The sequence below is a fragment of the Mycteria americana genome, chromosome 24 (assembly GCF_035582795.1).
Source record: "Mycteria americana isolate JAX WOST 10 ecotype Jacksonville Zoo and Gardens chromosome 24, USCA_MyAme_1.0, whole genome shotgun sequence".
Classification (NCBI taxonomy): Eukaryota; Metazoa; Chordata; class Aves; order Ciconiiformes; family Ciconiidae; genus Mycteria; species Mycteria americana.
In genome coordinates, this window is record NC_134388.1 from 4633397 (window position 1) to 4644781 (window position 11385).

An 11385-nucleotide genomic window follows, 5' to 3' on the forward strand; every position below is an offset into this window, starting at 1 on the left:
TTTCCCCAGCGCTGGCGCAGCTGGGAGCCGTGGGTGGCTCTGGGGGACGCTCGGGATGGCAGCAAGCATCTGCCGTGTCCGCCACCATGCTCCCTGCCGACCTCCTCATGTCGGGAGGGGGAGAGAAGGCAAAAAGGTTATTTACATCTTTCCAGGCTCAGCAGTGCATGCTCTGAGCTTTCACAAGACTTTCTAGCAGCCTTTCCAGCTGCTGGCCCTCCATGCGATGCTTTAACGACCAAAATTCCCGGTTTCTCTCCTGCTCGCTACATGCGGAGGAGCGTTGGATAAATCTGACCTTCTGATGCAAAAGGTGATGTGCTAACGGCCCGGCGAGGACCGGAGGAAACGTGGGATGCTGTTTACGCACGGGGCCGAGGCTGCGCGAATGCGTCTTGCAGGCTGGTGAGGACACGCTGGGACATTTCATAACAGGTCGCTCGGCATTCACGATCGCTGCTCTTAAAACACAAGTTTTATGGCTGTTGCTGGACTGTAAATCTCCAACTTCCATGGCTGGCGCCTTTAGGAGGAAAACATCCGGCTTCAGCAAACTTTGATGCTCTCCAAGTGTGAGCCACTGTGCGTCACTCGTGGATGGGGCTCGTACCACGCAACGCGCCTACGGTTAGAAAATTCATTGCAAAAGCAGAACTTCAGGATTTAGGGGTTTGCTGGGTCTTGCTCAAGGGCTGAGCAATGTGATTGTTGGTGGGTCAGGGCCTCTTCCTGTGCCCGGACACGCCGTGCGGCTCCCGTTCGGCTTTGGACAAGCGCGTTTGGCACCTTGCAGATGGTGGAGGGTGCTGGCGGCCAGGCTGGCGCCTGCCGGGGACCCAGAGATGCTCGGGGCGGAGCGGGGTGGTGTGGCAGTTCTGCCCCGGGGTGTTACCTGGAGGTTTGTGGTCCTCCTGGAGTGATGCTCCCTCTCCCTTCTTCCTTGAGTTGGGGGAGCTGAAGGGTTACAATCACCCCGGCTGATGAAATCCCCGGGGAAGGGGATCACGGAGGGGCTTGGTGCTCTCAGGAACTCCTGAAGGATCCCACAGCTCCAGCTGGAACAACAGCACCAGCTGAGGAGCCAGCGCCCGGACCAGCTCCTTGCGAGAAGATCTTCCACGAGGGGCTCATCCGAGCGCATTCCCTGCCCGGCTGCCGGAGGGACGGGTGACGTCCCACCCACGGCAGCGGCGGGACGGTGCCCAGCTCCGCATGGGACGAAGCACTCGAGATAAACCTGGCCCTGAGGTCTCCTTCTGAGCAACGCATGGGGTTTCCTTCCAAGCTGGAGGCTCCGGGCAGAGAGAGGCAGCGTGAAATGGTGTGAGGTCTCTGGGTGGGCTCCTCCTGCCCCCTCTTCATCCATCCCTCTGCAAGGAAGGATCCAGAGCAGGGCAGAGGAGCTGGAGCCGGGGCAATCCCCTCCATCTGATGCTGCTCCTGCTGACAAACTTCTCCTTTCACGTGTTTTAGGGTGAAACGTTTGGTCTCAGTTTTGCCTCAGGCAACCCCTCGAGAAACTGGGTGGGAAAGGCAGGAGTAATGCTGGAGCTGGCTCCCGAGGAGGAGCAGAGGACAAATAGCCATAAATCACGGGATTACTGTAAGCACGTCCATCCCGTGGCAGGAGCGCAGTTAAAGACCAGGCGCTTGGCTCGACTTCAGGACATTTGGGAATGGCCTCCCCTGCTCCGGCTGGCGCCGGGGGGGGACCTGTTGCCTCATCCCACCAGCGGTTTCTCATCCCTCCGCTCACGTTTTTTAGTCAAAGCATCTCTTAGAGAAGGCGAGAGACGGGTGGTCCTGTGCCAGCCTCTGTGGCTTCGTTCCCACTGCGGGTTTTCTCTTCCCCGGCGCGTGGATGGCCCCGGTCTGGCATGGTGCTTCCCGCCGCACGTGGCCCCGCTGGATCTGTGCCACCCCGGTGCGCTCCAGGCTCCATCCTGACCGTCTTCGGGCTGCCCGGGGATGACGTAACCCCGGCTGCCATTGCTTCAGGAGGGACGGGACCGGGAGCAGAGCTGTCCCCCGGCCACACCTGCCACTGGCTGCACGAAGGAGCCGCTGCTGCAAGCTGGTCTGCGGTGTCGTCAGGCGGTTTGGTAGGACAAGGTCCAACGCTGTTCCGCTCCCTCCTCCGTGCACGTGCCGGCATGAACCGGGCTGCCCTGCCACCACTTCCCTGCTCCGCTTCTGCTTTGGAGGGGTTTTAGGGAACGGGCTGCGTGCCTGGCTCAGCCCCAGGCGATAACGGGGACCCGTGTACCAACAAGGACCCGTGTACCAACGGGGACCCGTGTACCAACAAGGACCCGTATACCAACGGGCACACGTGTACCAACGAGGACCCGTGTACCAACGAGGACCCGTGTACCAACGGGGACCCGTGTACCAACGGGCACACGTGTACCAACGGGGACCCGTGTACCAACAAGGACCCGTGTACCAACAAGGACCCGTGTACCAACGGGTACACGTGTACCAACGGGGACCCGTATACCAACGGGCACACGTGTACCAACGAGGACCCGTGTACCAACGGGCACACGTGTACCAACGGGGACCGGCGAAGGGCGGAGAAGGCAGCCGAGGATGCGGGGATGGACAAGCCGTGCCGTGATGCTGCCCGCAGCGCTCGCCTGCCTGCACATCATCCTCTCTCCATCACCCCCTGCCACCCACTCTGCCACCTCCGAGGCCATCGGATGTTGCCTGCGGCCGCTTGCCCCTTGCCGACGGGGCAGGGGAGGCGAGGGGGATCTCCCCGGCCGTGAGCTGGCATGGCGATCCGTGGGGAAAACAGGAGGTGGAAGGGAAATGTTTGTGTCTGAGAAAAAGTATTACATATTTTTCATCTCCACGGCTCCAAACCAGCTTGCAAATCGCCCAACTCCAGCACCATCAGAGCTCCCGTATGAAATCCCAGGCGGAGAGGAGAGATTCCTGCTGGGTGTTTACTCCGGCGTCACCCGCTGGCAGCCTGGGACGGGGAGGGGGGGACGGAGGGCGGGCAAAGTTCGGCTCCTATAAAGTCAGGTCTGGTCTACTTCATTCATTCCCCTGGCAGCATCGCTGGGAGCCGCACATCCAGCCTTTGCGCAAGAGTTTTTGCAAAGAAATCCCCCCCCCCCACCCGGGACGGCCGGCTGCCTGCGCCATGCCGAAGGGGCTGCGGGGCGTGGGGGCTGCCCTCACCTGCCTCCGGCTCCTGCTGCTTCTCGCCGGCGTGGAGCCGAGGCCCCGCACGTGGGACGAGGACAAGCTCCAGCTGGAAGCCATCAAAAAGGGGATCCTGGAGCGGTTGGGGATGCCCGCTCCCCCCGTCATCCGGCACCAGCTGGACCAGGAGAGCATCCGGAGAGCGCAGCGGCTGTACCAGCAAAGAGCGGCTGAGCTGACGGGGAACCGGAGCCGGGAGGAGGAAGAGGAGGAGGGATCCGTGCCTGGGACCGGGCACCTGCATCGCCTGACCACCACGCGTGAGTGGCTGTGGCTTCACGCGCATCCCGCAACCCTCGTGTCCCCCCCCGGGCACCAACACGTGTGTCCCCCGACGTGTGCCCGCTCAGGCACGTCAGCCCGGCTGCCTCGGCGTGTGCCGGGACATGACCGGGCATGAATCACAGTGGCCACGGTCGTCCTCGTCCCAGCTGCTTCCCTTGCCCGCGCAGCGGGGAGGAGCCGCTGTTTGGAGCTGTTTTGCTTAGAAATGCCAAAACTAGTAAATTTGGGATGAAAGCTTTGACCAGCGTGGTGGCGGCTGCGGGTGCTCGGAGCAGGGTTTGGGGGTGAGCGGAGGGGAGGTGCCGTCCCTCGAGCCCCAGCTGGCTGCTCCGTGCGTTTGGGGTTTTATCTGGACCTGGGGTGATTTAGAGATATTTATCTGGATTTGGGGTGATTTAGAGAGATTTATCTGGATCTGGGGTGATTCAGCTCCTGCTGCTTGGGCTGGGGGGGGGACAGCCGGGGTGCGGGGTGGGGGGTGGGGTTACCCCACCAGGACCTGGGGCACCTGGTCCGGCACCAGCTGCTACCCCTCGGCAAGACCCTCAGGCTGGGGCTCCCCGTGGACGGTGGGTCCCGGGTGATCCAGGGTTGAGGATGGAGTCCAATCTCCCTGACCTCGGCATCCCTTGGGCTTTGGGGGATTCCCCAGAGGCATCGGTTTGGCTGCCCGACAGGAGCTGGTCGCGAGCCTCGGCTGGCGGGATGGATTGCCGGCTCTTACATCAGCTCTCCTCCTTTTCCCCGCAGTGCTGCGCCGGCCGGCCGGCCCCTGGGGACACCAGGACCCCCAGGAAGACAAGGACCCCCGGAGAGACCAGGACCCCCGTGGCCCCTACCGCTACCATCTCATCCTCTCCCGCACCGAGGCTTTCCACCGGCAGCTCCAGGTGGTGCAGGCAGAGCTGAAGCTCTTCAAGCAGTCGCTGGCACCCCCCGCCACGTCCCCGCTCGACGCCTCGGTGCCCCCCCGCGTCAGCATCTACACGCTGGGGGGGGCTTATGGGACCCCCCAGCTTCTCCGTAGCGAAGAGCTGGACCGCAACACCCCAAGCCTGGACCTCACGGCGGCCATCCAGCCCTGGGCTGCCGGTCCCGAGGACACGCTGCGCCTGGAGCTGGCCTTCACGGCTGACGTCTCAACCTTGTTGGCCACCTCGGGGGATGAGACCCTGGTGCTGGAGGTGGAAACCCGTGAGACCACAGGACGGGGGGCCAGGAGAGCCCGGGGGCTGGAGGAGGAGTGCGGGAAGAGCGATGGGAAATGTTGCCTCAAGTCGCTCAAGGTTTCCTTCCAGGACATCGGCTGGTCGGACTGGGTCATCGCCCCCAACAGCTACTACATGAGGTTCTGCGAAGGTTCCTGTCCCCACAACTACAAGCCGGCCAGCATGCACGCCCAGATCAAAGCCCGCATGCACTCCCTCTCCAAAGCCACCCCGCCGCCCTGCTGCGTCCCCGCTGGCTACGACCCCATGGTGCTGATGCACTACGACGGCGAGGGCCGGCTCGTCTCCACCCTCTTCGAGGACATGCTGGTCACCAGGTGCCACTGTGCCTGATGGCATCGCCTCCGGCTCGGACCGGGACCATCACCGCCTGCACGGGGCAGAGCCTGCCCGCCTCCCGGCAGCTCCGGCATCCCAAAAACCAGACCCCGTGGCACGAAATGCCTCCGCGCCGGCCCCTGCTCCGCCGTTTGGCTCAACCCTGGGGGCTCCGGTTGTGAACCCCCCTCCACAGGCCACAGTAACTTATTCCCCCCTCTCTTCCCTTATTTAAAACCGTATTTTATTTGGTAGGTGGATCCTTCCCACCCGAGAGGGCCCAAACGGGCCGGGGTGGGTCTGTCCCCGGGTGGCCGCAGCCCACTCCACGTCTGAGCATCATCTCTTCTCTGCTTAGAGACTTATTTATACAACCCTCTTATTTATTGCTAACTTATTGTATTTTATAGCAAAATACCTTTTTGGGAAAGGTTTGGGTTTTTTTTTTTGGTGTATTTGTATTTTATATATTTCTATAAAACAGAAATCATGTAGTAACGTAAATGAATAAAGCGATGGGAACAGGGATGCCGGCTGCTCCTCCTGCACAATTAGGTGGGGGTCTCCGATGGCACGGGGTGAGCAGGGACCGAAGCCCCGCCGTGGGTCGCCTTCAACCGGGGGTCCCGCAGCTCGGACCCCCGGACCCCCGGACCCCCATCGCAGGTGACCGGCCGGCAGCTGACTCCGTAAGGATTTGCCAGTAAATCCTCACGGCTTTCCGGGGCCGGGCCAGCCCCATCCCCGCCCTGCCGGTGGCCGCCGTGGCGGGTGAGTAATGCCTGGGCGATGCTCCCAGAGACCTTTGAGTTGTTTGTGTCCTTGAGATGGGTGCTGGGTGCAGCCTTGACCCCCCGGGCGGGACGTCCAGCCGGGACGTGGATGCTGCCCGATTTCCAGGTATGGAAAATCGGTATTTCTCTGGCCGTGGGACCCCGCGGACACCAAGGGGTGGGGGAAACCCCGGCTCCTCTGGGTTGTGCCACCGCAGAGGTCAGTGGCACACAACGTGTCCCCAAGGGACCTGCCACAGCTGGATGGGGTGGCTCTGCTTGGTCACAGCTCCTCTCTGCTCTGTCCCCTCTTCCAGCATGTCCCCGGGGTGTCCTGGGCTGCCCGGCCCCTTGGCAGCTCCCGGTGGGGACCTGGGCTTGAGGGACGTGGGATATGGGGACCTCCACTCTGGGGACAGCTTCTGGTAGGGACCAGGGTTTGAGCGACATGGGATATGGGGACTTCCACTCTGGGGACGTGGGCTTTGGGGACCGGGGCTTGAGGGATGTGGGATATGGGGACCTCCAGTTTGGGGATGGAGTCTTTGGGGACAAGGGCTTGAGGGACACAAGCTATGGGGACCTCCACTCTGCAGACGTGGACTTGAGGGACCTGGGCTTCAGCGACCTCCACTCTGGGGACCTGGGCCAAAGTGACATGGGTTCTGGGGACCTGTCCTTGAGGGTCTTGGTCCTTTGGGACCCCCGCTCTGGGGACAGGGGCTCTGGGGACCTGTCCTTGAGGGTCCTGGTCCCTTGGGACCCCCGCTCTGGGGACATCAGCTCTGGGGACCTGTCCTTGAGGGTCTTGGTCCCTTGGGACCCCCGCTCTGGGGACATCAGCTCTGGGGACCTGTCCTTGAGGGTCTTGGTCCCTTGGGACCCCCGCTCTGGGGACATCAGCTCTGGGGACCTGTCCTTGAGGGTCCTGGTCCCTTGGGACCCCCGCTCTGGGGACAGGGGCTCTGGGGACCTGTCCTTGAGGGTCCTGGTCCCTTGGGACCCCCGCTCTGGGGACATCAGCTCTGGGGACCTGTCCTTGAGGGTCTTGGTCCCTTGGGACCCCCGCTCTGGGGACATCAGCTCTGGGGACCTGTCCTTGAGGGTCCTGGTCCCTTGGGACCCCCGCTCTGGGGACAGGGGCTCTGGGGACCTGTCCTTGAGGGTCCTGGTCCCTTGGGACCCCCGCTCTGGGGACATCAGCTCTGGGGACCTGTCCTTGAGGGTCTTGGTCCCTTGGGACCCCCGCTCTGGGGACATCAGCTCTGGGGACCTGTCCTTGAAGGTCCTGGTCCCTTGGGACCCCCGCTCTGGGGACAGGGGCTCTGGGGTCTCCAGGGACTTTCTCCAGAGACCTCCAGCCTCAGGCAGCTCCTTCGGGTTAACGTTTACAGCCGCGCCTGTGCTACCGACACCCCTTACCGGGTGTCTGTCGGGGTGTGCCTTACCGGCTGTCGGGGTGTACCTTACCGGGTGTTGGGGTGTACCTTACCGGGTGTCGGTACACCCCACGTCCCCCCCACATCCTGCCTGGGGCTCCCAGCAGACCACGAGCTACACAGGTAATTTAAGATAATTAAACCATTTAATAGGGCATGGTGGAGCACCACAAGGGCCCGGAGCTCAGGGGACCCGCACAGAGCTGAGGGGGGCACCCGCCAAGCCGTGGGGTCCCCGTGTCCCCAGTCCCCTCGGGGTGCACAACCTGGCAGCGATGAGCTCAAGGATCTTGCCAGGAGCATTAAAAAAAAAAAAAATGAGGCTTTTGCTCTGTTCCCCAAATTGGCAGCTTTAGCAGGAAAAGGCAGGGGTGCAGGCGACAGCGGGGTTGGTCCCGGTGCCCGGATGTCCCCAACCGCGGGCACGTCCCCAAACGCACATGCACCCTGACGCTCTCCCCCGGCAGCTGAAAGGGGAAGAGGAACTGCGTGCCGCGGTCGCCCCGTGGCCCCCGGCTCTGCCAGATGGCCCGGGGGGGGCCCCACACGTGTGCCCGGCCGGGAAGGCTCTGGCTGGCGTGCCGGCTGCCGGCGGCTGCTGTGCTGCGGCTTCCCCATGGTCGGTGGCCACCGGCCCTGGGAGGAAGTGCCAGCCCTCAGCCCTCGCCCTGCGGTGGGAACCGGGGCGAAGGAGGGGGCCAGGGGGAGGGGGAATTAAAAATACACCCCCCACCCCACCCCCCCCCGAGAAAGGCGTCTCTGGCAGGACGCGTGCGTGGGGACCACGCGTGTCCCCGTCCCGGCCATGGGGAGACCCACGGAGCCCGCATCCATGGGTAGCGCCCATCCCTGTCCCCTCTGGGCTGGGGGGCCACCAGGGAGAGCCCTGGGGAGAAGCGTCGATGGGAGCCAGAGCTTCACCCCCGCAGCCCCCCCCCGGCCCCCCCGGCCCCTCAGTGGTTCGGGGTGATGTAGATGTTGTCCTCGCCGGGGTGCTGCGTGTTGGCGTAGATGGGCTGGTCCCCGGAGACGGCCTCGCTCTCCAGGAAATAGTCGTTGTCCACCGGGACCTGGGGACTGGGGGGGACACAGAGGGGTGGCACCCGCCGCACCGCTCCCAGGAGATGGGGCGGGTCGGGGGTGCCGGGTCCCTGACGGGGGAGCGAACGCCACGGGGCAGCTCCGGGGGTGCGGGTGGGGGGAAAGGGCTCGGCCCCGGCAAATGCCTGGGCCTTGGGGATGGTGGGATGGGACGGCACGGGGTGGCACTGCGTGGGGTGGCGTGGGGTGGGGTGGGGTGGGATGGCATGGCGTGGGGTGGGATGGCATGGCACGGCATGGGACTGGACAGCATGGCACCGGGCAGCGTGGCACAGCATGGATGGCACAGCACGGGACGGGATGGCACGGCACGGCACGGCACGGCACGGCACAGGGTGGGACGGGATAGCCTGGCATGGCACGCCACAGGGTGGGACGGGATGGCACGGCACGGCACGGCACGGCACGGTACAGCGCAGCAGGGGAGGGGATGGGACATGCCCCCAGCAGCCGGTCCCCATGCCGGAGCCTCACCTGTACCGCTCCTCCTGCCATCCTGGCGTCCAGCCCCGCGCGGCAGCTGGGGCGGTGCAGGGGTTCACGAAGATGTTTTCATAGTCCGGCGCGGCGGCGGCGGCGGCATTGGTGGTGCTCATCTCCGTGGCCCGGCTGATGTAGCGGGGCTGCCCGTGGGCTGCGGTGGGCTCCCGCTTACCCCACCCCGTGCCAGCAGCGGCGGTGGCCGCTTTCCTCCGCCGATAGCAAACCACGGCAGCGACCACCAGCAGCACGGCCACCCCGCTGGCAGCTCCGGCCAAGCCGGCCACCAGCCTCACGCTGCCCTGGCATTCCTGGGCATGGAAATCGGTGGCGTTTAAGACGTCGCGGTGGGACCTGAGGCAGCGGCACCGGAGCTCGGTGCAGTTGGGCCGGGAGCGGGCGCAGGATGCCAGGATGCTGCCCACCACGTCGCAGCGGCACGGCACGGCCAGGAGGTGCAGGCTGGCCTGGAAGGCGGTGGGGGGCACGGCGGGCAGGGGGTTGCCCTCCAGCTGCAGGGTCTGCAGAGCCGTGGCGTTGGCGAAGAAACCGTCGGGCAGCTCCCGCAGCTGGTTGTGCTGCAGGTGGAGATGCCGCAGCCCCTGCGCTCGGCTCAGGAAGGCGGCCGGCAGCTCCCGCAGCCGGTTGTACGACAGGTCCAGCTCCTGCAGCCCCGGCCCGACGCGGGATGAGGGGCTCAGAGCTTCGATGCCGTTATGTCTCAGCCACAGCCGGCTCTGCCGCTGGAAGAGTCCCCAGTCCAGCTCGGCGCATTGATGGCTTTTGTTGGACAAATCCAGCTCGGCGGAGGCGTCCGGCAGCACGGTGAAGCAGGGGGACGAGGGGGCTGCGGGGTGCAGCAGCAGCAGCAGCAGCATTAGGGGGGCCGCAGGGTGCCCCATGGCTCCTCCACCCCTCTGGGCGCCTGGGTGGGAAACAGGGGGTCAGCAAGCCCTGCCCGGGCGGACCCCCATTCCCGCTGAGCGTGCCGGTTCCCCCCTCCCAGTGCAAACCAGCGCAGCCCAGTCTGGCACCCACCCTGCTCCCTCTCTCCCCGGGCAGGGCAGCACCCGGGGGACCCGGTGGGTGGTTTTCCGCCTCCCCCTGGCCCCGGCACCCCGACTCGCCTGCGCTCTGGCCGCCTCTCTGCCTGGCTCAGGCAGGGGAACGGGAAGAGGAACAGGCGGGTCCCGCCATCCCGTGTCACCCTGCCAGGGCATAGCCGGCCCCGGGGGGGGCAGGGGGCAGCACCCCCCGCCTCAGCACCCCCCGGCTGCCGCTGGACCCCCCGGCCCTTTCCTGGGGTGCTGCAGGGCTCTGACCCCGGGCGCTGCAGTGGTGCTGCTCCCTGCCCAAGGGGTCTGGGGGGAGCCCGGGGAGTCTCTCAGGTTTGGGGGGGCCCGGCCGGGTGCTGAGCATCCCCACGGCCTCGCGTGTTGGCACCGGCTGGGGGACCCCGGCCCTGTGGTCCCAGTGGCCCGGGAGGACCCAAGCGGACGGCTCAAATGGCCCCCCGGGCCCACGCCGTGGGCACGCACGGACACGCACACGCACGCGCTGCTGCACGCTTGCACGTGCGTGTAGGTGCACACGTGCTGGGTGCTCCCACACGCACCCCACATACGCTCGCAGGCACGCGCGCGCACACGCCCGCCCGCCGGCAGCACGGACACGCGTGCACTGCCACGCACACGCGTGCACTGCTGCATGCAGGCGTGTGCAGTGCCACGCACACGCGTGCACGATCGCAGCACCCGGTGAAGCGGGTTGGGGGGGGGGGGGGGGAGTGTCAGGGTCTTAATGATGTGTCGGTGCAATTAATGATGTGTCTTAATGATGTGTCGGGCAGGATCGGGCCCTCCCTGAGGTCTCAGCACCCGTGGGGGCTCTGCTCGGGGTCCCCCTGTGCTTGCGAGGGGACCCCAGGGCTGGGGCAGGAGGGCTCCGTGCAGCGTGGGCGTGGGCGTGTGTCCGTGTCCCCATCTCGGGTGTTCCCCATGTCCGCATCCCCCGGGGTCTGGCCCCACGTCCATGCCCCCCCGTGTCTGTGTCCCCCCCTGCTCCTGCGTCTGCCACCCACGTCTGTGTCCTGTGTCCACCCCCCCGTGTCCGAGTCCCCCCCCGTGTCCGTGTCCCCCCTCGCCTCCGCGTCCCTCTGTGTCCCCTGTGTCCGTGTCCCTCCCCTCGTGTCAGTGTCCATCCATGTCCACCCCCTCGCCTGCGCGTCCCTCCGCCCTCTCACATCCGTGTCCCTCTGTGTCCACCGTGTCCGTGTCCGCCCCCTGGTGTCCGTGTCCCTCCATTTCCACCCTCTCACGTCCATGTCCCTGTGCCCACCCCCTCGTGTCCATGTCCCCCCGCGTCCGCCCCCTCGCGGCTGTGCCCACCCTCTCACGTCCACGTCCCTCTGTGTCCACCATGTCCGTGCCCACCCCTTCGTGTCCGTGTCCCTCCCTTCGTGTCCGTGTCCCTCTTCGTGTCCGTGTCCCTCCACGCCCACCCCCTCGCCTCCACGTCCCCCCGGGGCCCACCCCCCAACCC

The 11385-nt window shown here is 65.5% G+C and overlaps 2 protein-coding genes across 2 annotated transcripts; one reads left to right on the forward strand and one right to left on the reverse strand.

Annotated features, from left to right (window-relative positions):
* The first annotated feature begins 2588 nt into the window (after nt 1–2588).
* Nucleotides 2589–5577, forward strand: GDF15 (growth differentiation factor 15). The gene is made up of 2 exons (XM_075523861.1): nt 2589–3479; nt 4255–5577. Exons 1-2 carry the CDS (start codon nt 2915–2917, stop codon nt 5064–5066), a joined length of 1377 nt encoding a protein of 458 aa, XP_075379976.1. The 5' UTR covers nt 2589–2914; the 3' UTR covers nt 5067–5577.
* A 1811-nt stretch (nt 5578–7388) lies between these two features.
* On the reverse strand, nt 7389–11264 carry LRRC25 (leucine rich repeat containing 25). Its single transcript, XM_075524062.1, has 3 exons — nt 11087–11264; nt 8839–9769; nt 7389–8340 (listed from the first exon to the last, which is right to left on the reverse strand). The coding sequence occupies exons 1-3, from the start codon at nt 11262–11264 to the stop codon at nt 8217–8219; spliced, it is 1233 nt and encodes a 410-aa protein (XP_075380177.1). The 3' UTR covers nt 7389–8216.
* Between the last annotated feature and the right edge of the window lie 121 nt (nt 11265–11385).

What these genes read in the sequence shown, in the direction of transcription:
- GDF15 (XM_075523861.1), top strand. Translation starts at nt 2,915, where the DNA reads ATGAAATCCCAGGCGGAGAGGAGAGATTCCTGCTGGGTGTTTACTCCG. An exon ending in GCATCGCCTGACCACCACGC is followed by an intron (nt 3,480 to 4,254) that starts GTGAGTGGCTGT and finishes TTTTCCCCGCAG; the next exon opens with TGCTGCGCCGGCCGGCCGGC.
- LRRC25 (XM_075524062.1), bottom strand. Translation starts at nt 11,264, where the DNA reads ATGGTGGACACAGAGGGACGTGGACGTGAGAGGGTGGGCACAGCCGCG. An exon ending in GGACACAGAGGGACACGGAT is followed by an intron (nt 9,770 to 11,086) that starts GTGAGAGGGCGG and finishes TTTCCCACCCAG; the next exon opens with GCGCCCAGAGGGGTGGAGGA. An exon ending in TGGCAGGAGGAGCGGTACAG is followed by an intron (nt 8,341 to 8,838) that starts GTGAGGCTCCGG and finishes TGTCCCCCCCAG; the next exon opens with TCCCCAGGTCCCGGTGGACA.